This window comes from Bufo bufo, chromosome 3 (genome assembly GCF_905171765.1).
Source record: "Bufo bufo chromosome 3, aBufBuf1.1, whole genome shotgun sequence".
In the NCBI taxonomy this organism is placed as follows: domain Eukaryota; kingdom Metazoa; phylum Chordata; class Amphibia; order Anura; family Bufonidae; genus Bufo; species Bufo bufo.
In genome coordinates, this window is record NC_053391.1 from 579,099,555 (window position 1) to 579,126,948 (window position 27,394).

The 27,394-nt window shown below is 44.5% G+C and overlaps 1 protein-coding gene across 1 annotated transcript in view; it reads right to left on the reverse strand.

Moving 5' to 3' along the window:
- The window catches only part of B4GALNT1 (beta-1,4-N-acetyl-galactosaminyltransferase 1), a 241,814-nt gene that overhangs the window by 91,992 nt on the left and 122,428 nt on the right, over positions 1-27,394 (reverse strand). The window contains exon 3 of the mRNA XM_040425765.1: positions 25,619-25,789. Within this exon, the coding sequence (XP_040281699.1) occupies positions 25,619-25,789 (171 nt within the window). The remainder of the gene's footprint in view (positions 1-25,618; positions 25,790-27,394) is intronic.

The window sequence follows — 27,394 nt, forward strand, 5'->3', positions numbered from 1 at the left end:
CTTACGAGGGTTATTGATAGCAGATGTAATAAATTAATTGGCTTCTATCTCAAGTTTTTTTTTTGCCTTCCTCTGGATCAACTTGCAGGATAACAGGCCGAACTGGATGGACAAATGTCTTTTTTCGGCTTTATGTACTATGTAAATATGAAACCAGGGCTACAATACAGAAACTAATAACAGATGTAGAGACAGCAGAGGCGGAGTATATTATTCGCCCAGGGACTGAGCTAGAGGAAAACTGGCAAGAGGCACAACAAAAATTGAATGATGGACTGATATTAAATGCAAGGAATAAAAGATTTTTTTAAACACAAATACCGTATTTTTCGCCCTATAAAAACGCACCTGCCCATAAGACGCACCTAGGTTTTTGGAGGAGGAAAATAAGAAAAAAAATATTTTGATCAAAAAGGTGTGCTTTTGGTGGGTTTTGAACTAATGGTGGTCTGTGGCTGGCAGCCTTATTGGGGGGGGGTCTGTGGCTGGCAGCCTTATGGGGGGGGGGTCTGTGGCTGGCAGCCTTATGGGGGGGGGGGGTCTGTGGCTGGCAGCCTTATGGGGGGGGGGGTCTGTGGCTGGCAGCCTTATGGGGGGGGGGGTCTGTGGCTGGCAGCCTTATGGGGGGGGGGTCTGTGGCTGGCAGCCTTATGGGGGGGGGGGTCTGTGGCTGGCAGCCTTATGGGGGGGGGGGGTGTCTGTGGCTGGCAGCCTTATGGGGGGGGGGGGTCTGTGGCTGGCAGCCTTATGGGGGGGGGGTCTGTGGCTGGCAGCCTTATGGGGGGGGGGTCTGTGGCTGGCAGCCTTATGGGGGGGTCTGTGGCTGGCAGCCTTATGGGGGGGGGGGGTCTGTGGCTGGCAGCCTTATGGGGGGGGGGGGTCTGTGGCTGGCAGCCTTATGGGGGGGGGGGGGGTCTGTGGCTGGCAGCCTTATGGGGGGGGGGGGTCTGTGGCTGGCAGCCTTATGGGGGGGGGGGTCTGTGGCTGGCAGCCTTATGGGGGGGGGGGTCTGTGGCTGGCAGCCTTATGGGGGGGGGGGGGGTCTGTGGCTGGCAGCCTTATGGGGGGGGGGGGGTCTGTGGATGACATGTGTCATCCACAGATCCCCTCCATAACAGTGTCCCTGTAGTGTGAATGACCCCCAATACAGGGGGTGGGGGTCGCATCTGGTTTTATAATGACAGCGTGGCCCGTGCAGGGACTGTATTCTACTACACGGGCCCCGCTCACTGTATATACCGTAATCTCATCTATAATTGTAGGCACTGTTAATATACACAAATTCAGGGTAATCAGCGCCTGTATTACTTACAACAAGCGCTCGGTAGCAGGGTTGAGGCAGGCCAAGAGGACGGGCGCTGGCAGCGTGAGTCACTACGTGATACGCCCACGCCGCCTGCTTCATTCATAAAGTGGGCAGCGCAAGCGCGTGACGTAGTGACTCACGCTGCCAGCGCCCGTCCTCCCTCCCGGCCAGCCTCCTCCCTCCTCTCTGCTACAGAGCGCTTGTTGTAAGTAATACATGCGCTGATTACCCTGAATTTGTGTATATTAACAGTGCCTACAATTATAGCTAAGATTATGGTATATACAGTTAGCGGGGCCCATGTAGTAGAATACAGTCACTGCACGGGCCCCGCTGTCATTATAAAACCAGATGCCGGCGGGCCCCCAGCCCCTCCTCCCTCTCAGCTGATACACCCGCCGTGCGGCATTGCGGCGCATCATTGACAGTTCGGAAAAATGCAGCATTCGCCCCATAAGACGCACTGCTATTTCCCCCCCCCCCCCCCCCCCACACACATTTTTTGGGGGGGGGGGGAGTGCGTCTTATAGGGCGAAAAATATGGTATATTATTATTATGAATAAGGGGAAAAGGCTGGTAGACTGTTAGCAATAGTTTCTAAAGCTGAACAACAAATAGACTTCTATAGCTGCTCTTCGAAACACAGAGGGGAAAATTCTTATGTTGCCAGAACAAATACTTAGGATCATGCACTCGTTTTACTCTTCTTTATGCGAGTCTAAAGCTACTTTCACACTGGCGTTTTGGCTTTCCGTTTGTGAGATCCGTTCAGGGCTCTCACAAGCCGTCCAAAATGGATCAGTTTTGCCCTAATGCATTCCGAATGGAAAAGGATCCGCTCAGAATGCATCAGTTTGCCTCCGTTCTGTCTCCATTCCGCTTTGGAGGCGAACACCACAACCCTGCTTGCAGCATTTTGGTGTCCGTCTGATGAAACAGCCAAACTCATCCGTCCTGACTTACAATGTAAGTCAATGGGTACGGATCAGTTTTCTGACAGTAGAAAATGGATCCGTCCTCCATTGACTTTCAATGGTGTTCAAGACAGATCAGTCTTGGCTATGTTAAAAGATAATACAAACAGTTCCATTCTGAATGGATGCAGATGGTTGTATTATCTGAACGGATCCGTCTGTGCAGATCCATGACAGATCCACACCAAACGCGAGTGTGAAAGTAGCCTAAGACGTGTGCATCAGATAGAGATATAGAGGTTTTTCCAACCATTAAAACTTTGCACCTTATCTAAAGAAAAAAGAACTATGCTTGATAGTCCCATAACTATAAAAGGAAATGGAGGTGGCTTTGGAAGATATGTCCAATAATAAGGCCCCGGGGAGGGATGAGCTACTGGTGGAAATTTATAAAAATAAATAAAATATGCTTCAATACTTCTTCCCCAAATATTAGAAGTTTGTAAGGAGGCCAAAGATACGGAGCGTTTACCGGCATCTATGAATGAGGCTATAACAGTGTTACCAAAACCTGGCAAAGATATTCTGGGAGCAGAATCATATCGACCCATCTCTCTACTTCCAGTAGATGTAAAAATACTAGCAAAGGTAATGGCAAACAGTTTAAATACCGTAATAACCCATCACACTGACCAGGCCGGCTATGCCAAATATGTCGACAGCGGTGAATATTAGGCGATTATTTCTGAATATCCAGGCGAGCCAGGTCCACACTAGTGTTGATCACGAATATTCGAATTTCGAATTTTTATTGCGAATATAGGTACTTCGAAAATTCGCAAAAATTTTGAATATAGTTATATATATTATTCGAAATTTCGAATATTCGAATTTTTTCAGATTTTTTTTTTTCTATTATTTTTTTTATCAGTACACATGATCCCTCACTGCTTCTAGCTTGTGGGACAATAAGAAGGCTGCAATATACTTGACTTTAGGAGTAGTAGTGTTTGCGAATTTTGCTCTATATTCATTTTTTTTTTTAATATTCGCTATATTGCTATATATATTTTTGTTTTAATATATTACGAATAGTTTTTTCAAATAAGTTATAGCAATATAGAGAATATTCGAAAAAAATCGAATAGAGCAATTTAGCTAATATAGTGATATAATCTTCTTTGTCTAATAGTTGTAAGTTGAAAAATTCGCAATAAAAAATTTGAATCCGAAAATTCGAATTCCGAAAATTCGCATATTACACAATCATTACGTTTCCGATTTTTTGAGAAAAAAAAAAAAAAAAAAAAAAAAAAAAAAGAAGAAGAATTTAACTAATATTCTACAAAATATTCGCGAAATATCGCGAATTCGAATATGACCCCTGCCGCTCATCACTAGTCCACACCTCGAATGCAGCGGTGGCATCTCTTGATGCGGCTAAATCATTTGACAGTGTGGAATGGCGATACCTTTGGATTGTGCTTGAGAGAATAGGCTTTGGTCGCTAGTTTGTAAAATGGGTACAACTATTATATGCTTGCCCCAGGGCTACAATAAGAGTGAATAGTAGCCTCTCAGATTCGTTTGAGCTGCATAGAGGGACGAGACAGGGGTGTCCGCTGTCTGCGGTGGCAGTGGAACCACTGGCAGAGGCCCTGGGGACTGCGAGTGCGGTCACAGGTTTTCAATATGGAAGTCTAACTGAATGAGTCACGCTATATGCGGAAGATTTGCTTTTATTTCTAGCTAACTGGGAACCATCTCTCCCGGAAGCCATGACAATTATAAGTCTTTTTGGTAAACTGGTCAAAATCTGTCCTCATGCCACTGGCTAATGGGGGAAATTCAATCCCGTATAGTACAGGGGGCCTACAAGTAGTAACATCCTTTAAATATTTGGGAATACAGGTATCTACCAATACACAGGAATTTGAAGACTTAAGGCCCCTTTCACACGGGCGAGTATTCCGCACGGATGCGATGCGCAAGATGAACGCATTGCACCCGCACCGAATCCTGACCCATTCATTTCTATTGGGCTGTGCACACGAGCGGTGATTTTCACGCATCACTTGTGCGTTGCGTGAAAATTGCAGCATGCTCTATATTCTGTGTTTTTTACACAACGCAGGCCCCATAGAAGTGAATGGGGCTGCGTGAAAATCACAAGCATCCGCAAGCAAGTGCGGATGCGGTGCGATTTTCACGCACGGTTGCTAAGAGACGATCGATATAGAGACCCAATCATTACTATTTTCCCTTATAAACATGGTTATAAAGGGAAAATAATTGCATTCTGTATTCAGAATGCTTAGTACAATAGGGCTGGAGGGGTTAAAAAAAAATTTAAAAAATTTAACTCACCTTAATCCACTTGTTCTCGCAGCCGGCATCTCTTCTGTCTTTAACTGTGAGCAATAGGACCTTTGATGGAGTCTCTGCGCTCATCACATGATCCATCACCATGGTGATTGATGGCATCACTGCGCTCATCACATGATCCATTACCATGGTGATTGATCATGTGATGAGCGCAGAGACGCCATCAAAGGTCCTATTGCTCACAGTTAAAGACAGAAGAGATGCCGGCTGCGAGAACAAGTGGATTAAGGAGAGTTAAATTATTTATTTATTTTAACCCCTCCAGCCCTATTGTACTAAGCATTCTGTATTAAGAATGCTATTTTCCCTTATAACCATGTTATAAAGGAAAATAATACAATCTACAGAACACCGATCCCAAGCCCGAACTACAGAAGTTCGGGTACCAAACATGCGCGATTTTTCTCACGCGAGTGCAAAACGCATTACAATGTTTTGCACTCGCGCGGAAAAATCGTGCATGTTCCCGCAACGCACCCGCACCTTTTCCCACAACGCACCCGCACCTTTTCCCGCAACGCCCGTGTGAAACCAGCCTAAATCTAACACTACTGATTAATGGATTTAGAGGAAAAGTACAAGCATTGATTAGACTGTCTCTTACTATAATTGGACACACTATTCTACTTAAAATGTTTCTTCTGCCCCAACTTCTATATCTTATACATAACGCGCCGATCTGGATTCCACTCAGGTTCTTTTATAACAAATGCAATATTTAGAGATCTAATATGGAAAAGAGGTACCCCACGTATAAAAAAAACCTTGATACACTACATAGGCCAAAAACACAAGGGGGACTAGCTGTACCAGACCCGTGGGTGTATTATCTAGCATCCCAATTACAATATATCAGAGGTTGGGTAAATGGCGAGAAGATAAATACAGCAGGAAGGATAGCGAGACATCTCAGCAATAGACAATGCCTCATGTCAGCCTTAGAAGATGGTACTTTCCAAGTCAGAGGCACCCAATACCAGCTTCTACGTACTATACATAAAGTTTGGTGGAAATCCAGAGACATCGCTAAAATAACTGGATTTACAATTTATACCCCAACTACATGTATAAAGAGATAGACAAAGTATCAGACATACAGATATGGGAGAGATATGGACTTAGTCGGATGACTCAATTATACTCTGATAAAACCTTAAAAAAAAAAAAAGAGAGTTTACACAAATACAACGAGAATTTAACATACCCAAAAAGTTATTTTATCTGTATTTAAAACTAAGACATGCTATACGATCCCAGGAGAAACGCGTGTATTACACCTGCACCAAAACATACCATTATAGATCGCAGGGAACTACAACGGGGGCGATATCCCTCCACTATAGAAGTCTCGTGGAAATGCAACATAAAAACAGACCACTACAATTATATGATAAATGGAAAAATGATATTGGAGAATTGACAGAGGAACAATGGGAGGAAGTACTAAAAGACTTCCCAGTGCTGGCGGTGAGTGAGGCACAAAGGGTATCTCAATTATATTTGCTTCAAGGGTATATAGAACTCTGGTAGAAGCCCTGGCTGTCCGCCTATTCCATTCCCACCGATTTTCAATACTGTATTACATTATAGCTTTTATTTTCTTGGTCGAACTTGTCCACTTTTGCCCTTCTGTTGCTCTTACGTAGGTCTGACCAACGGTACTTATGGAGTTTGTCATCCGGCTTTTTTTTTTTTTCTTTGTAACCTCATAATGTTGTTACCCATTGCACTTGTTTTTCTTTATTCTAAAATCTAATAAATGCTTCTTGAAACATAAATCATTATAATGCCGTGAGGTCCCGTTACAAGAGCAGAGTCCAGGATGGGATATTATGTTCCCAATCGGAGCATTTCTTGCAGTGAACTCACTCATCTGAAACTGGCCAAACACAGATACAATTGCCACAATAAAAATTTTAACAAGTCATGCCAAGAGTCTTCCATTTCCTGTTTCAACTACAATTCATCAAGAAGGCGCCATAGGCCAGAAATATTCAGTGGATCCCTCAAAGATCAACAGGATTTTCCAACATAAGGGTGGGGTAATATCTAGACTTTATGTAGCACTTTTAATTGATTTAAACTACTGAGCTACAGCTAAGATATGTTTGCACTACTTATGACCCACTTGATCAATGTAATGTATTATCTTACGTCACTTACAAATTGAATGTAATGCTGGGGTCAATAGTCCTCCACCTAAAATGTAGATTTCCACCCAGTGGCATCGAGCATCCACCCTGGCTAGATTCCAGGAGATGATGGAACACAATTTAGTTCTCTTATGACTTAAAGCAACCTGCCATTAGGGGAGAAGAAAGCCTTACATAATATGACACAGAATCAAGACCTAGTAGCGAGAGCAGCAAAGGGGAGGGGGGGGGGAAATGGGAGTAGTACTGAATGCGGGTATCTATAACGTTGTGCATCCGTTCCGTGCAATGTGCGGTTCCCAATGCACGGGCAACGTCTGTACTGCGGCTGAGACGGATCGAGATGGGTCAGTGATCCGTCCACAACGCAAAAAAAAAAAAAAAAAATATAGAAAAAGTTATATTTTTTTGCGGAGCGGAGGCATGGACGGAAACACCATGGAAGCACTCCGAAGTGCTTCCGATCCGTGCCTCCGTTCCACATCTCCGCGATTGCGGACCCATTCAAGTAAATGGGTCCGCATCCATCATGAGGTGTGCACACGGGCCGTTGCCAGTGTATTGCAGACCTGCCGTATGCGGGCTGCAATACGGCCACACAACGTTCGTGTGCAAGAGGCCTACGGAATATAATGGAGATGTTAGAGAAACAGGAAACATACCAAAGAATAGCACATGACCCCGCTCCAGTGATTATAACTAAACTTGATAAATTTCTTCAGGAGCCCTTCTCAATGGGTGTATTAGATCAGAAACTGGTAGATTTCCTACTTGTCGCACATCCTGTAACACCTGTTTTACATTCACTGCCCAAGGTACACAAAGGGTTCTTTCTTCTACCCTTCAGACCCATTGTGTCTGGTTAGTTCGGTGGGGGAAAGACTCAGTGCCTAGGTGGCTCATCATTTACAGTCCTTAGTGGTGAAGATCCCCAGTTATATCCGTAACAGCAAACAAGTCTTAAAAAGTATACAGAATTTTGAACTGAACCCAGAGTTCTACTTAGCCACATGTGATTGTAATTGCTTTATACCCTTCAATTCCACATAATTTAGGACTTGAAGAGTTGGCTCATCACTTAGACCAGGCATCCTTAAACTGCGGCCCTCCAGCTGTTGTAAAACTACAACTCCCACAATGCCCTGCTGTAGGCTGTTTGGGCATGCTGGGAGTTGTAGTTTTACAACAGCTGGAGGGTCGCAGTTTGAGGATCCCTGACTTAGACTGTTACAGCTCCTACTTAAAGGAATTCTTGTTAGGCTACATTCACACGTCCGTGGTGTGTTGCGGACCCGCAAATTGCGGGTCCGCAACACACCAGCCCGTCACCCCCATAGAAATGCCTATTCTTGTCCGCAAGCTGCCGACAAGAATAGGACATGCTCTATCTTTTTGCGGAGCTGCGGACCCAAAATCGGGGCCGCGTTCCGCAATTGCGGCTGCAGACAGCACACTGTGTGCTGTCCGCATCCATTCCGTCCCCATAGAGAATGAATGGGTCCGCACCCATTCCGCAAAATTGCGGAAAGGATGCGGACCCATTTTGCGGACGTGTGAATGGAGCCTTAAGAGCAACTGAATTTTTATTACATCACAAATATTTTATTTTTGATAGTTTTTTTTTTTTCAGGTGAGAGAAGCTTCCATGGAGGCACATTTCTCCCCATCTTTTGCCAACATCTACAGGTGTGGATGGCAACAAAAATGTATATGGACTCCTTACAATCCATTCCCTCAAAAATCAAATGTAATATGGATCTCTGATTCACATCATACTTTTTTTCCAAAAGTATGTAAACTTTTTTTATATGACACTTACAGTAGAAGGTGGCCGAATTTCAAGTGCCTCATATAGGAAGTAATCTGAAGCAAATTCCATCCTACATGCATCCTCATGCCATCCCAAACAGGTCATTCACAATATTCCGTATGGAGAGCTTGCCAGGATGCACCATAGTTGGTCAAGTGACAAAACTTTGCCAGAGACTTGGAGAGGTGATGTACAGAATGGTCCCTTAAAAAGGCATATTTCAGAGTAGCTAAATTGGATAGAAGTTCCTTACTGAAGGGAAATTTGGGTTAGAGACCTCATCATGAGCAAGGAAAGATTACCTGTCACATCATACAGCAATCAGTACTCTGGCATAAAAAATAAAAAAAAATTATAAATCCCCACAAAATACTTATCCATATTAGAAAAGGATGAGGTTCTAAAGCAAGTATCAGCACTCTAGCTGTTCTATAACTACAACTCCCAGAATCCTGCTTTCACTTCTATGGGAGGTACCAGAGCAGCTAAGCATGCATGCCGGGAGTTGTTGTTTCACAGCAGCTGGAGAGCTGAAGGTTGCTGATCCCAGTTCTTAAGCAAGATTTTGAAACGGGTAGTTTGGCTTCCAGCCAGGAAAGCTAGGACAGATCCATCTCATCACCCAGCAAGTCTGAATCATAAGACATCCTGTTCACACCTCCACCTGGCCGAAAACCACAGGTGTTTATAGGTGTGGACATGATAATTGCAAGGTATGCCCTTGTTACTCGTGCAAACATTCTGAATACTATTCCACCGAGAAAAGTTATCAAATGAGGAGTTATTTAAACTGCAATATCCGCCATGTGATCTAGTCTCACCCTCAACTGTACCCCTTGTAAACTACAGTCTGTGGGCCAAACAACCAATTCATTAAAAACCTGCATAAAGCGACTGAGGATGCAGGTCACCAATATTCCTCATGAGGATGCAGGTCACCAATGTGGCGAAACCAACCTCGCCACTGGGTGGTGGAGAAGCCTGGTTGCCAGCCTCTTGCCCCAGGATTATGGGCCCTCTCATCAGCCCATACTAAACTTAAACCCCATGGCGATTTGACTGTTTGTGGCATCTGAGCGCTGTTTGGATAAATTGAGCTCTCAGATCCAAGCCATCTGGGGATATGTTAAATGTCTATGTTACTGTAAAAGGTTGGGACATTGTATATTTGAGTAGTGAGGTCTGTCCTATTGTCCCCACGTGTGTATTGGTGATTTCCCTTTGTCCTGAGAGATAATTGAATTACTCCTCGGTTGTCTCCAGGACAGAAGACATTGTGTATTCTCCTGCCTGTGATAATTACATCAACCCATTGTGTAAGGTAATTGTATCACAGGCAGAGGGGAGGATTTTGTGTGGGAGTGTTTTACTGTATTGTACGTGTTTATTGGTTGTTTTTACAAAACCCTGTGGGTGGAACTGATGTGTACCAATGTTATATAAGATCAATAAACACACAGCACTGGCTGTCCACTGCTTTACCCTCAACACGGAGCTTGGTCTCGTTCTTGGGGGGGGATTCACTGTATGCTGTTAGAGACTGATTGCTAGGAGTGTAAGCCGCTTGGGTGCGTTTCCTATTAGTCTGCTAGAAGCTATTCGTGAGGTTCCGTTCGGAGTTTGGAGCATTCCCTTGTATACCGTTACAACTAATATTCCTCATGAGGATGCATGTCACTAATCTTCATAAGGATGCATGTCACTAATAATTCTCACAGGGATACATGCTACTAATCCTCTTAAGGATGCATGCTATTAAAGGAGTTGTCTCACTTCAGCTAATGGCATTTATCAAATACACAGTTAATGCAAGACACTAACTGATGTATTTTTACTACCCATATTGCCTCCTTTCCTGGCTTCATTCATTTTTTTCATCATATTATACACGCTTGTTACCATGGATACGACCACCCTGCAATCCAGCAGCAGCGTCTGCTTGCACACTACAGGAAAAGCTCCAGCTTCTCTGGTGACTGGGACCGCAGGAGTGCACATAGGCCAGCACTTTTTCCTATAGCGTTCAAGCACAGCCACCACTGATGGATTGCAGAATGGTCGTAACCATGGAAACAAGCAGTGTATAATGTGATTGAAAAAATGAATCAAGCCAGCAAAGAAAGCAATATGGATAATACATTAGGAAGTGGCTTGTATTGAACATTCTCTACATAATAAATTATATTTGCTGAAGTGAGAGAAACCCTTTAATCTTTACAATTATGCAGTTTACTGGAGGATATTCTTTATTAAGAACGCCATGAGGATGCATGTTCCCGTTTGAACATTAATCCAACTGGCTTACAGGTGAAACTCAAAATTAGAATATCGGGCAAAGTTCATGTATTTCAGTAATGCAACTTAAAAGGTAAAACTAACATACGAGATAGACTCATTACAGCAAAGCAAGATATTTCAAGCCTTTGTTATAATTTGGATGAATATGGCTTACAGCTTATGAAACCCCAAAGTCACAATCTCAGGTCCCCTTTGCTCAGGGGGTATGGATTAATTAGCTGACTAGTGTGACACTGAGCCTAGAATATTGAACCTTTTCACAATAGTCAAATTTTAAGTTGCATTACTGAAATAAATGAACATTTGCACGATATTCGAATTTTTCGAGTTTCACCTGTATTAGCCCCCAGCTGTGTTTGTATAGTCATGTAACGTTTGTTCTTCTAACTGTATTTGATTGTGCATGTCATGTGGCCCATGATGAAGAACGGCAGTGTTCGAAACAGATAGGCCAGGCATGCGGTGTTGTGATACATTGTGTCATTTTAATCTTTTTAACCCCCTTAGGGACCACTAATACTGACGTAAACAAAAGGGGGTTTTAGCTAAACAACTGGCTTTAAAATCAGTCATTACATGTACCCAAAATGGTGCATTAAAAACTATAATTTGTCCTGCAAAAAATAAGACCTTATACAGGTACATTGATGGAAAAAATAAATAAAAAATTGTTATAGCTATTGGAATGAGATTTTTTTTTTAAATGTGCGTGGTCTAAAGCCTGTGGATTTTATCAAGTGCTATATAGCTTTATCTGGCAGGTTTACCTGCTCCGCATTTTCTGTGCACCTAGCAGTCTGGGTGAATCAACGGAGGAGCTGAACTGTTCTTTGGAGCTACAGCTGTAGTCCAAGGCAGTAAACTGACCTGGGTGCAAGCACAAAAATGGCCAACGTCACTCAATAGTTAAAATCAAAAGCACCACAAAAGGGTTATGTGAAGCTCCAGACTAAATCAAGGGTTGAAGCCCTTTTTTTTGGAGGGGGATGCTTAAAGTTCTCCGAGAATTGTTTTAAATGGCCGCCAGCAACCCGTTCTAGAATGTTAGCAGGACTGGTTGACTCCACTTGCAGAGCGGGCCTCACTACACACTGCATCTGGCATGTACTACACGTTGGGCGAGATTTATCAAAACTGGTGTAAAGTAAAACTGGCTTTGTTACCCATAGTAACCAGATTCCACCTTTCATTTTCCAAAGGAGCTGTGAAAATTGAACGTTTGGTGCGAATCCGTCATGGATCTGCACAGACGGATCCGTTCAGATAATACAACCGTCTGCATCCGTTAAGAATGGATTCGTTTGGATCATCTTTAACATAAAAATCAGTGAATTAAAGCGGTCAGATCTGGGTGTGTCTGCGCTCTGGATTATCTGGGGTATAAGAAACATTCAGAGAGAATAATCCTAAAACATAACATTTAATTTTTATGCTGAATAAAATCCTAAATATAGTGTGCAAAAAAATCAGATACAAGGGATGAGTATGAGTATAGGTATAGACCGCTATGTAAAGTGGTCCATGGTCATCCCAGTATCAAAAATTAAAAGTGCACGGCGGCACTGAGTAGGTAACCAGTGTGTCCTACCGGTACCCAGGGAAGGTCGTCAGAAGCAACTCCACACGATGTTTCAGTAGTGGTTCATCCTGTATAGATGGTCGGATGAATCGCAGGGAAAAGAGAAGTAGATGAAATCAAACATATGCATGTAGGGTCCCTATAGTAAACCCTATAGCTGTCTGACCATAAACCCTGATACTAAAAAGTATGGTAGCAGCCTGACCACAGGGCACTCGTCCTTAAAAGGACGACCCCGTCCGGAACCTGTCCCTGATTCTACAATACTAAATGTCCCTGTATATGCATAGGCAAATCCCTACATGCACGTATCGCTGCCGGGACAAAGGGCAGCTCATCAGGGGAGATGATGTAATGACAGGCAAGTCAATCCTAGATAAAACAGACAAGCCTACAGACCAAAATTGACACGGTCAGTCAAATGGTCATAAGGTGCACAAAGATATTTGGCCCCTTCGTGGGCTACCTCATCGGTAAGAGGTTAAACAGAAATGCAGTATTCAGATGAGAGTGACTGCATATGGGACGCTCATCTTTAACATAGCCAAGACGGATCCGTCTTGAACACCATTGAAAGTCAATGGAGGACGGATCCGTTGTGCCAGATTGTGTCATAGAAAACGGACCCGTCCCCATTGACTTACACTGTGTCAGAACAGATCCGCTGCAAGCAGCGTTTGTGTCCACCTCCAAAGCGGAATGGAGACGGAGCGGAGGCAAAACTGATGCATTCTGAGCGGATCCTTTTCCATTCAGAATGCATTAGGGCAAAACTGATCCGTTTTGGACCGCGTGTGAGAGCCCTGAACGGATCTCACAAACGGAAAGCCAAAACGCCAGTGTGAAAGTAGCATTAGCCAGTTCTACTTTATACCAGTTTGATAAATCTCCCCCACTGCGTTTTCCCGTCAGGCTGATCAGCCATGATGGCACATCGTTGTCAGGATCGAATCATTACTATCAATTGTAGAGCAGTGTAGGCGGCAGTGCATGCGGCAGTGAAGGAGAGGTAGACACAGTGCCTCTGGGGCACACTCTGTATATAGGGACCAGGCCTGATGGTGGATGAGGTGCCCTGGATGTTAGGTATTTAGTGCCTGGGGCAAGGTCCCTGTTGGATTCGTGACGCCAGTGCCTGTAACGGTGGCACACCGATTTATAGGAGGAATAACTGAGTACTCAGTGGATAAACCAAACGTTGCTTTACTTGGTGAACACAGTCCCAACTTTGTACATACAGTTACAGTTGATAATGATGATAACGCAGTCCCTTGAACAATACTTCACAAGCAGGTAGACTTTAGATAGTGGCAGGTATTAATCATGCAAGATACTTGGAGGGCACAACGGTTACTGCTTTGCAGTGCAATGCTGCTCTATCCCCTTCAGCTATTCTAGCTGGCTGGATCCCAAGGCCCGGATGCCTGAATGCTGGCTTTAATCCTCGGTATATAAATCCTCTCTCCAGTATTGGCACTTGCTGTACTTTATAGAACCTCGGCCCATCAGGGTACTTATCTGACCTAGTATTGTCCTTACTCGGCTTGAGGGCAACTGCAGGTTTCTCCCAGGAGGTGCTGTCCTGCAACTGGGGTGTCTCTACTGAGCTAATCCTAGCCTCAGGAGCTTCAGGTGGACGAAGTAACTCCTCTAGTCCCCTGGAATGAACTACCACACCTGTCTGGGCCTTCCTATATATATCTAGGGCTCTCTAGCTCCCTCTAACGTCTGGGAGGCTAAACTACACCCTGACAGGCCTGACACCCAGCTAACACAGGGAAATGCATACATATAACATTACAGGTAATAACAACACATTAACCCCTTTTGTGCAGTGCCCACCTTTACCTAGTGGGACACTACACATAGACCATTACCTTTGCACACATGTTCAATTTGTCCCCTGTTCATAAATTAGGGCTCCACGTCAAATATTTTTTTACTTATTGGTTTGGTTATCTTCATCTACTTTTAGGGAAATTTGTTAAAGCTGGTGTAAAGAAAAAACTGTCTTAGTTGCTCCAAGCAACCAGATTCCACCTTTCATTTGCCAAAGGAGCTCCGAAAAATGAAACGGTGGAATCTGATTGTTGCCATGGGCAACTAAACCAGTTTTCCTTACATCAGTTTTGCTATATCTCCCCCATTGTGTGTAAATCTGATGTAGTTTTAGATGTAAAACTAGCACACGTGGTGAGTTTTCTATCTGATTTGTTTGAAGAACGGAGCACGGCACACTAATTGGAACTGGTGCCAGCAAGGACTCGGCCGTCAATCTGTAATATAAAGTTGCGGCACTCAGATTATTTTTTGCATTTAAAAGTTAATTTGTTACAAGTAACAATAAATAACCTTTAAACGCAAAAAGAATAATCTGAGTACAGCAACTTTATATATCACCCGTTTTACATCTGCAGCATGTATTCCAGGAGAATTCTCCAGATCCAGCGGAGATCCGGTCATATTCCGGACACACCATTGCGTGCATTCTCTGCCAGATCTCCGTGCCGCAGATGTGAAGCTAGCATTATACCACGCCCGATGAACAAATCTAAGTTGTCCCGAAAGCTCGCTATGTAACATCATCGCTTTTAATTTGGTTATTCTCCTGGAATACATGCTGCAGGTGTAAAACTAAGGTTTACCTGAACACTTCTGAACGTGGTAAGATCATTCCTTTTTTACCAAACTATTGCAACCTCAGAACATTGTGTTTTTGATTTACTCACTGCTATTGTTAGTCGTCTACCTTTTTAAATCAATAAAAGTAAAAGGGTCTCTATACCGGAAATAAAAAAACAGCATCAGTTTTGTCCTAATGCATTTTGAATGGAAAGCAATCTGTTCAGTAAGCATCAGGACGTCTTCCGTTCCTTGTACGGTAATTGACCAGACAAAATACCGCAGCTTGCCAAAATCGCGGAACAATACTGCACAGAGATGTATTAATGCCGGATCTGGTACCAAGTGTTCCGGCAATTGCCGAGTTGCCAGATCCGGTTTTCCGGTCTGCGCATGCGCCAGGATATAGGAGGAGCTGGTTTTGCATTTGATCTTTGAAAAGATTTAAATACCGGATCAGTTATTCTGGACGATACCGGAACTGCCTGCTGGATTCGAACAACGCTAGTGTAGATGACACACAAGAATCACATGCATCCTATTCGCTGCATACAGTGTCCTGCATAGTTCAATGGATTATACCAGATAACCATTTAGTAATTACCTCCTACCTCCTCACCCTGCTAATTTGTATCCAGAATCAAAAAGTGCATTGACTATATCTTTTGTTGTGGATCCAAGGAGCTCCTAACTACGGTATCTTCCATTTTTCCACGGAAAATGTGGTTGCCAGAGGGGGGGGGGGGGGGGGGATAAATAAAATACATATCTAAACCCTACAATTACTTAAAATAGTCATGTTATACTCACCCTCTGCAGCATGGTCCGGTCCTCATGCCACTTGTCGGCAAACTGCAGAGTGGACATGCCAGGCTAACAATGAGGACAGTGATTGGCTGCAGAGGGGACATTCTGTACACCCGCACGTCACAGTCATCCTGTTAACCCCCGAAACTGCTTTCCACAGCCATCGTAAATGTGAGCTAACTGACCTAAAGGTCAAGTGGTAATTCGCTCTAGCTAGGAATGGAGAAAAATGCAAATAACGGCTCATGCACACGACCATATGTATTTTGCGGTCCGCAAAAGACAGATCCACAAAAAAAAATTATATCTCATATATATATATATATAACGTATTTTGTGGAACAGAACAGCTGGCCCCTAATAGAACAGTACAATCCTAGTCCGTAATGCGGATAATAGGACATGTTCTGTTTTTTTGCGGAACGAAAATATGGACATACAGAAACTGAATGCACACGGAGTAACTTCCAGTTTTTTTTTTTTTTTTGCGGACCCATTGAAATGAAGGATTCCTCATATTTGCGGAACAGACATGGAAAGAAAATATATGTTTGTGTGCATTAGCCCTAAGTGTGGGGCACAACTGTCCCAGAAAGGGAGCGGTCATAACATGAACCAACGATGGAAGAAGGAGTAGGATGGGAACCACACACAAGTATGAAGCGGCAGGGGTTGCAGCAAACTTTACTGATTGGACAAGTGTTATGGTCCCACTTTTATATCAGCTATAGAGAAAGCTATGAAGATACATCCATGTCCAGATAAACTGGGGCTCAGACTTCATTCATGATTTACACATGAACAGTTTTCTGCCACATACTAACCAAGAATACAAGATATTCTTAAAAGGGGTTGTCTCACTTTAGCAAATGACATTTATCATGTAGAGAAAGTTAATACAAGCAACTTACCAATGTATTGTGATTGTCCATATTGCCTCCTTTGCTGGCCCGATTCATTTAAGAGGCAGATGAACAATTCAAGCAGTGGTAAAAGTATACTGCTATAGGTATTAAAGATGTTCATTTTGAGGAACTTCTACAGCATTTTTTTAAATCAAAATCTTTTTTATTATTGACAAAGATATTTTACATGTGTACAAAAATGTACAATATAAACGAGAAAAATAAAGCTAGTTACATTTTTTTTTTAATTGTCAGCTTCCTTTTTTCATTAGGATATTTGAAATATAAATTATCTCTAACACACACACAGTCAAATGGAGATTGAGCACCTCCGGATGACATACTGGGCCCTGTAAGAGCACATTGGGAAGCTCCGGAAGGACCCAGGGATCCCCCAGCGACATTGCTCTTAGACAGGAGAACCAAGCCCTCCAAGGCCAAAAAGTAGCCACCAGGATTACTTTTGACCTTTCTTTTATCTTCTTGATGACTCTGGGGACCAGAGCCAGCGGGTAAAAGCTTACACTAGGTCCCAATCCCATTTTTGAGATAAAGTATCCACTGCTAGAGGTCTGTCCACTGGAGATAGGGAGTAGAATCTGCTGACTTGCCCGTTTACTCTCGTGGCAAAGAGATCTGAGGCTTGCCCCATAAGGCCGAGATCTTCAGGAACACCTCTGGATTTAACTTCCACTCTCCCTGACGAATCTGGTGTCTGCTGAGATAGTCTGCTCTCAGGTTCAGGTCTCCTTTTAAGTGAACGGCTGATATTGAATTTAGTTGAGATTCTGCCAGAGAGAAACTTTTCCTTGGACTCTGCCACCAGCAGGAAGTCGTCCAAGTACGGGATGAAGATACCGTCCCCCTCTGATGTGGCCGCCATCTCGGCTATGATCTTTGTGAAGATCTTTGGAGCGACGGCAATGCCGAATGGCAGGGCACAGAACTGTAGGTGCAACAGATGGGAGTTTACATGAACTGCCAACCTTAGGTACTTTTGAAAGTCTCTGTGGATGGGCACATGGAGGTAGGCGTCCCTTAGTTCTAGAGATGCCATATAACAGTCCTTTGTTAACAGATTTATTGTTGACTTCAGGGTCTCCATCTTGAACCGATGGTAAGTGAGAAACAGATTCAGAGGTTTTAGATTTATGGTAACTCTGAAAGTTCCATTTGGCTTTTTTATGAGGTAGAGAGTCGAATAGAACCCCTGACCTATTTCCTCTGCTGGAACCGGAACCAGAACCCCTTTTTCCATCAGGGATAAAACTTCCAGCTCGAGAGAAGACAGAACTGAGGGACCAGACGGACATTTTGTGACTATGTAACGGGTAGGTGGCAGGCTGATGAATTTGAGAGAGAGAGAGACCATCCCTTATGGTCTCTAGGACCCACGCACTCCTTGAAATTAACAGCCACTCTGCTAAGAAGTTTTTTTCTTTTATTATTAGGTTTTCCCTACTTATTGGGGTGTTTTGGAAATTAACCCCATATTGGAACCGAGGAGGAAAAAGAGGAGGACGACTGGTTAAACAAAGCAGCTACCTTTACGGGAACCCCTCCATCTAAAGCCTGACTGGCTTTTACCTCTATCCTGGCCCCCTCCCCACGAAAGGACCGATATAGCCTAGAGGACTGAGGAGGAGGAAAACCTCTTCTTATCCCCTGCTTTTTCTAATAAATCTGTGAGGACCAAACTAAAAAGTAACTTGCCCTCACATGGTATGGCACACAATTTATTTTTGGAGCAGAGGTACCAGTTCTTTACCCATAGAGCCCGCCTAGCAGAGTTAATTAAGGCCACAGCCCTAGCGGACAACCTCAGGGTATCAGAAGAACAATCTGCCAAAAAGGCAGCTGCCTGCCTAATTGCAGGAAGAGGCAAGTAGTTGCTCCTTAGGTACATCATTTTGGATGTCTGATGAGAACTGATCAATCCATATCATGGACCTGGCCACTGGAGGTACCTGCTCTGCTTGGTTTAAGAGCTGCCCCAGTGGACTCCCAGGCTCTTTTAAGGAAACCCTCCGCCTTCTTATCCATGGGTTCCTTAAGAGTCCCCAAATCCTTGAAGGGCAGAGAACCCCTTCTAGAACTTTTGGCAATAGCTACATCAATTTTAGGCGGATGATCCCAGGATCTGGTCTCTGTCTCATTAAAAGGGTATTTCCTTTTTATGGCCCTAGGAATAAACTATTTCTTATCCGGGTTCTCCCATTCTCATTTAATAAGTTGGGACACAGTCCGGTGAATAGGGAAAAACTTTCCTTTTCTTTAATTCAAGACCCTCAAAACATGATGTCCTGGATAGAATTCTGTTCTCTAGCCTCTTCCAGACCCATAGCGGATCTTACTGCCTTTACCGTATCTTCACATTGAAACAGTCTGCCTGACATATCTTCAGACCCCTCAGACTCCTCTCCTGCATAAACATAAGGGAAATAGCTGGAGCAACATCATACAAACATGAATATATACATCGAAGTAAAAGCTTGGACAAGCCGCAGACTATACCCGAGTCCGAATGAGCCATAATTAAACCTTTTTCCTCAGAGAGAAATGGGACAGAAGGGGCAACTGCCGGCTGAGGTGCAGGTAAAGTAAGCGCTGGCAAAACTCCTCTTAGGGAGGCTTCTATTTGGTTCTTGACCATGTCCTGCAGCTGCAGTAGTAATAATGGCGTTTCTTGCGCAATAACCTCATTAGTGCAGCTGACACAATTAGGTTTACTATAGTCAGCTGCAAGACTGACTTTGCACATGGCACATTCTTTACTCTTAGCTTTCAGTAACCATACCAAGGGTCAGGGAAAAAATTATTCACAAACCAAACGCATACACTCACCACCTCGCCCCACTGTACCGTAAATGGGACCTTGGTAGAAGATTCTGAGCGAGACCTCCTGGAGCCTGTATCTGGAAGCACTTCTCTTCTGGACAAGCACCCCCTCCTGGAAGCTGAATCACCGACGCTGGCTGTTCAGTTCACCTAAGGGAGGCAGAACTGTCTGCAGCCAAAGGAACTCCTTTTCAAATCTGCCGCTCTGAGACTGGGAGAGCCGGCATAGTCCCTCCTCCTCCCCAGCCCCATGTGACCTAGACCCCACCTCCAACATGGCCGCAGCCATCGGAGCTCCCAGCACAACCACGCCGGAGCACCGGACGCCTCCTTCATACCACCAGCAGACTGCGATGGTCGAACCTCTGCTGAAGCGGTGAGCCTTCATAAAACTGCCGCGGCCCCTCCCGCACTACGAGCGGGCGGTGGCAAGGAGCGGGCGGAGGGAGTAGGAGGCGGGCAGCAAGTACAAAAGACCTGCAGCTGGGGGTGAAAGAACCGGCTCCACACGGGAGCCATACGGGGGACCTAGCTACCCTGAACCACAGGGATTTCAACTTCCCAGGTCCCCCATACAGACTCTACACACAGCCCACCAGGCTATGAGATTACTCCAGGCTTCCTAGGGACAGGAAACCACTGATGTAGGGGACGGAAGTGCTTACTTTTGTGCTCTAGGTTTCCTATCCCTGGGGGAGGAGTCCATCTCTCTCTGGTGGTGCGGTCGTGACATGGTGGAAAGATCTATTCTAAGTATGCCTTTGTTTTTCCATTCTTTTCCTCCAAGATATGAATTCCTGCACCCTCCAAAATCCACACCAGGTCGCTCTTACCTATTGTATGACGCAAGATCTGACTAGTCATATCTTTAAGCATACACTCCATCCACCCCTTAAGATGTCGACTCTGCGCTGCTAAATGAACCCACGGATTTGGTACCGCCAATTACCCTGCCGTTTTAGCATATTGCAAAGTCTCCAGTTTAACCCTGGGCTGACGACCTCTCCATATTAAGTCCCTAAATATCGCATTGATTTTATGAAATCTATCCAATGGCAACAAGACCAGGGCATTATGGAGTATATATAACAGTTGTGGCATCATTATCTTAAGGAGGTTTACTCTGCCCACAACTGAGAGAAATAGTTTGCACCATGCTTTAACCTTCAATCTCTCTCTCACCAACAGCACGGACAGGTTTAGCTCTTTAAAGTCACTAATACTGGGTGAAATGTGGATACCTAAATATTTAATAGTTTCCACGAATGGATTATTAGCAATGGCCGTGGCAGATACAACCTGACCATCAATAGCCATCAGCGCTGATTTTGGCCAATTAATATAAAGTCCTGACAGTCTACCAAACCGCTCCATAAAAAGGGACATGGTGGCCGAAAGGGAGCTTGACGTGTCCCCCAAGAATAGGAGAGTATCGTCCGCATACAACGCTATATGGCGCTGCAGGACGTGACTTGAGTCCTAGCACTATACAGGTATGGCGGGCTGATCGCGCAGGTGCAGGAGCTGTACCCGTCCGATCAGCGGCACGGGTCTGGCTGTCACTGTCAGCTGAGCCCCTACTATGAGGGCAGGGTGCACCGGCATCAGTGAAAACTCCAGCCCACTCTATAAAAATATAACATGATCCGTCCGGTCAGGTGAACCTGTAAAACAATGTGTGCAAAAACTGCCTTTTTTTCTTCCTTCACAAAATGTGTAATACCAAGCTTACATTGTATTTTCATGGTGACAGATTCCATAAAAATTTTCATTACCAGCAATTTTCTGTTTACTACCGATAAATGTTATTTCAACATGCTCTGGAATGCGATAAGAGCACCGCACGACACGCATAACCACTCATTACTTTAACCATTGTATTGTGGTCTTAGTTAGACGCGTCTTCTACAAGCAACAAATAGCTGGCTGAAAGCATAAAAGATAATTGAAAATACCATGACGCTTCCTGCTATCAGCCATTCCCCTCACATTCCAGCTGAGTATCTTAATTATGTGCGTCATATTCCCAATATAGAACATAAGCTGGACCCCCCCTCCTTTAATGACCACCATTTCCCAAGTGCTAATTGAGAAGTTGTCCTCACTACCTTGCCTCAGTGCGTGCCCTACCAACCCCCCCCCCCCCCAAATCCCTTCCCAACAATGTAGGATTGATAATATTTAAAAGACATATCTCCTAATCATCCTATATCTTGGGCGCCTCCAATCAAACTTGCTCACCTTTCTATATAGCATATTCAACTCTACGAATTGCAACACCACACTAACCAGTAATGAACACTGAAATTTGTGAACCGCACTTTCCGTGTGCAACTCACACTCCTGAGTCAGAAAAAATGAGACTATTAATCGTGAAGTCCTATGGTGTTATATTTTTTCCCAAAGTGCCGGAGGACAATCTAAGAGAGGGAGAAAAGACATAGGAAAAAAAAAAAGAACAAACAACTTTCATGCGGGCTCCTTGGGGCACTTTGCAGAGACTTTCACCCAGTCCTCTTCTCAAGTGTCCTTGTTCTGTTCTTTCAGTAGATTTTCATGGCAGTCAAGCCATAGTGTCGCCTCTTCTGGATCCTCAAAGAACTTGGTAGAGCCCATAGTCACCACTCTTAGTTTAGACGGAAACATGGAGTACTGGATCTGCAGATACCCAAGGCCCCTTTCACATGGGTGCAATGTGTGACGTGAACCCATAGCACCCGCACTGAATCCTGACCCATTCATTTCAATGGGTCTGTGTACATCAGTTCTGCGTTGCATAAAAAACACAGCATGTTCTATATTCTGTGTTTTTCACGCAGCCCTGGCCCCATAGAAATGAATGGGGCTTCAGTAAAAATGCATTGTATCCGGAAGCAAGTGCGGATGCAATGCGTTTTTCACTTATGGTTGCCAAGAGAGGTTTGTAAACCTTCAGTTTTTTATCAAGTGCGTGAAAAACGCATCAAAACGCATTGCACCCGCCCGGAAAAAAACTGACTGAAGTTGCTTGCAAAATGGTGCAAGTTTCACTGAACGGTTCCGGAGCCAATCCATGACGCTCGTATGAAAGAGGCCCAAGTCTCCTCTTGACATCTAGAAACCTTGTCAGTTTCTTCTGAACCTCTGTAGAGTAGTCCGGAAAGATGGAAATTCTTGCTCCATTTATGACCAGATCCACATTATATCTAGCCTGCCTCAAAATGGTATCTGTCTTTAAAGTGTAGCATTTTAGCAAGGATAGGTCTCGGTGGTCTACCTGGTGGCAGCGGCCTTGTGGGCACCCAATGTGCTCTTTCTACAGTGTATAGTGAGGACAGTCCTTTATCCTGAAATTTCTGATGCAACCACTTTTCTATATATTCTGCAGTGTTTGCCCCTTTCGTTTTTTTTCGGGACCCCCACCATTCTGATATTACGGCAGGATCCGTTTTACAAATCATCAGCCTTAGCAAATAGAGCCGCCAAATCTCTTGTCGTTGACTTAGCCGCCATCTTGAGAGGCCTGACCTCATACTCCAACTCAGACATTTTTTCCAGTTCTGAGGTTCTTTCAGATATTTTGTGCATATCGTGCCTCAACAGTGATCCCGCAGGCTGCTCACTTGGGAATTGAGGGCTTTTAGGGTTTTGTTGCAGCTCACTACAGCCCCCATTATATCTTTGAGTGGGCTCTTGTGCTTTGGGATTATGAGGTTTTCTGCCCCCTGTACCTTTCCCTTTAAGGCTGGGACCTGGCTCCCGCGGTCTTCATCTCCACTTCATCTGAGGGGTAATCCTCCTGATCAGAGGAGGACATGTTTGCTGTCTTAGTGCAGCGAGACCAGTCATTTGCCAACTCAGTTGTTCTGGCAAACCTGCTGAGGCGCGCAGCTGTGCTCCGGATCACCGCCCCATGCTGGCTCTCCTCCTCCTCCATCTTGGATTAACAAGCCTGTGTCCGGGTGGGATTCCTCTCTCCTCCAGACACCGATCAGGGTTCTCCCCGGCCACCAGAGGACCGCAAAATAGCGATCTTTATTCAGAATCCCGGCAGGAACGATGAACAGCGCAGCTTACTCCATCTAGCGGCAGGCCACACCTCTTTGCTTCCACAGCATCTTACTATTAGCCTTAAATCAAAAACTCACAGAAAAAAGTGGCCTAAACGGGTGGAAATGCTCCAAACCCAGACACTGTAGCGGGTCTATAACCAGGGGAGCAATTCGTCCGCAGATGACGGCAATCCCCAGCAAAAAATGCGTACAGGGGAGGATGCCGGGGCGGACCGCATGCACCACAAAGAGCATTTCCACCCGTTTAGGCCACTTTTTTTAGCGAGTTTGTCTTTATGTGTATTGAATGTGCCACTTTATTTTGCTGGTAACATTCTTTTGCACCTGGTAGCTTCTGTGTCACGTGGTCTGTTGTGGGTGCGGCTCACAGCTTTATCCTACCTCACAGTGCATTGGTGAAACCACTATGGAGGCATGCGAGAGTCTGGCTGTGAGTTGGTTTCTAGCACTCAGACCCCGTTCACACACCAGGGGCAGTTTAGTGGTAGGACCCCATGCGTGCTGAGACACCGACGTGGTGCATGAGGGGCTCCGATATGTTCCTGACTGGAAGATATTGGCAAAGTTCTCAGCTTTTAACATCGGCTTGAGGAATTAGCCAGTATTGTCAGTTATGTATCATTTTGGTGCATTTTTTGCAGCGATTTGTATTAGCCTTAAATCAGCAACAAAGGTGAGGTACCAGCTCTGAATTTATATATAAAGCTAATACATTGTGTCAACTCTATCTCAGAAATGTCAGCTCCTGCCATATAATGGATCCTTTCACATTTATGTATAGATAGCTGCTGGGCCTGTAGCATTTACCATTCTGGACTATTTGCTAACATTGTATTTGTTTCTGATCAAATACATATTTTTAATATACTCCTGGAGGTACTCCCCATTTACAATTTATAGTATTTCCTTTTATTCTGTTGGCACCAGATTAACGAGTTCTCAGACTATATTTTATATATTCAACAATCCACAAGTGAGCCATCTATTATAACCAAATGTCGGTTTGATAAATTTGTCTTATGCTTAATCCTAACACACTTGTCTTGAAAAGTTACTCCAGTTTTCCTATTCCGCACTTTTTTAGCCCCCGTTTGAGTACTAAATCTGTAATGAAACTCCTTAACATAGCTAACCAGGCCCACTTTCCTACCCATATTTCAAAACTGGAGCAAGTGACGTAAATATATAATTACAAATTTGTGCTTTTTTCCTAGTAATAATCACCAGTGTCAAATTCATGTGCAAGGACCTTTAGAGTAGGTTCACAGTTTTGTGGAGGAGGTTATGAGCAAGATTTTCCTGCAGGTTTTTCAGCCAAAAGCAGAAATAGAGCAAGCAGGATGGAAAAGTACAAGTCATTCCTTTATACTTAAAATTCCTGTGGATCCACTTCTGGAACACCCACAGAAAATGTGCCTCAACCTTCTAAAAAACAAAACAAAAAAAACACACGCACAAAATCAAGGGAATGGCACAGCGGAGTTGTAATTACACCTACTCGCCGCTGCAGTTCCGACAAAGAGCAGGTAAACAGTGACGAGGAGACAGGCTAGTATGAGCGATGTGTTCTCTTTGAACAGCTGATCGGCAGGGGTGCCAGGAGTCCAGTAAAAAAAGCAGACAACCCCTTTAAGGTGTGTGTTCGATCCGGAAAGACCATGTGGCGGTTGCATTTTCCAGATGAACATTGGTCCCCTGACCTGAATTCACAGCATCATAATGATTTAGGATTATGCGAGTTCCTGCCTGACTGCAGGTCTTCTGACAGTACTTTCAGCATTATGAGAGTTCAGTACAGTAGACCCATTGTCGGGCAGAAACTCACAGCATTGCGAGTCATTGTGTTGCTGCGAGTTCGAGTCAGAAGCAGCGCTTTGTCTAGAAATTGCGACTGTCAGAGTTTTCACTATAGGCTTTAAAAAAACTGCTATAATGTACGCCTTGTTACCTCATCTTAAATGTTTTGTGTTCCAGCTCTCTTCTCTTGTACAGTTCAAGCACAGAAGGCTCCATATCTGCTGTAAAGTTCACCGCGTAAGGTTTTCCTAATAACTCTTGTCTGAAGGGAAAGTTCATAGTTGCCTCCACTTCACATCTGCAGTTGTTCTTCGGCAAGAGTCTGTGGAATTAAAAAAAATTTAAATAAAATTCAGAACTGGTTTCACAATGCATTACCCATCTCTGACTGGTCAAGTAACACCCCGAGAGGACTCCTGAGTGTGCGCACATAATGGAGGAGGCAAGCAGGAGTCCTCCTCTATGAAATACACATGTAATTTGTGGGTACCAGGATTGGGGGGAGGTTAGAGATCAGTACTAGTCATGCAGTTGTTTTAATTCCAGAACATTAGTAACTTAAAGGGGTTGGCCACTTTCTAGTTACTGATCAACGTGTTTGTAAGATGACTTTACAGCACTTCCTAATATAGTTTTTGTTGATATTCTGTGCCATTTTCTATATTTCATAAGATATTCTCCCTTGTTGATTATTCTCCCTCCTCTGGATAGTTCATCAATATCAGATCGGTGGGAGTCCCGGGTGTCGCTCTGGGCACCTCAGCCACTCCCTAGGCCATGTGACGTCACTGTACATAAGTCACATGGCCTAGCTGCAGCTCAGCCCCATTGATGTGAATGTTGCATGACGGAGGTACTGGTTAATACCGTTCGACCCCTCAGTCCCCACCAACCCTACCTCCCTCAAGATGCCTCCCCCAAACCCATTACCCAATAATGACTAAGAATACTAAGAATACTAAGAATACTAAGAATACTAAGAATACTAAGAATACTAAGAATACTAAGAATACTAAGAATACTAAGAATACTAAGAATACTAAGAATAATCCCCAAAAATGCCACACCAAAACACATATGTATGCCTCCCGAGGGGAAGGTTCTTGAAGCCCTGAAACCCAAAAACCACGGTGAGCCGACTTACCCCCAGCCGTTGACCGCTAGCTCGGAGGCAACCCTGATGGCTCACCCCGACAGTTCCACCACAGCCGCCCAACAATCCTGGGAGTCCAGCCCCACCTGTAGGGCCCTCCCATCCTCCTTACCATAGAATCACACCGACTCCAAGGACCTCCCACCGCCACAAACGCACGGCTTGATCTCCTTCAAGCCCGTGCATCCCTCCACACTCTCACCGCAATCTCCATGCCCTCCTGTATTGCCAAACTCCAGATATCCAAGCCCAGGGCGTTAATGTGCACCCCATCACTCCGCCAGAACCCCCCAGTACCCTTCTCCAAATCCCGATGCCTCACCACTAACCCCCCATTCCTCACCATAAACTTTCCAATAGCCCTATTAACTTTTACCCGAGCCTTGTTTAGGCCCTCCACTGAGCGGGCCCCACGCCAAACAGAACGCGGCACGATGTCGGACCACACCGTTATCATCCCTGGGTACATCGCCCATAACCGCAGCAGATCAAATTTGACATCCTAACCAATTCCCTAAAAGGCCGAGCCCCTAAATCATTTCCCCCCACATGCAGAACAAAGACATCAGGTGCCCTGTCCTGCCTAACAAACCTGTTGAACTCTGGAAGAACCCCGCCCCACATCATCCCCCGCCTACCGATCCATCTGACCACAGCTACTTCACGAGTGAATCTAAGTTGCAAATGGTTCGGCCTAACCGCAGCTCTGGAAGCTCCCCACCATACATGAGTGCCCCGACACCCAGATCAACGCTGGGTCTGAACCTGCAACGA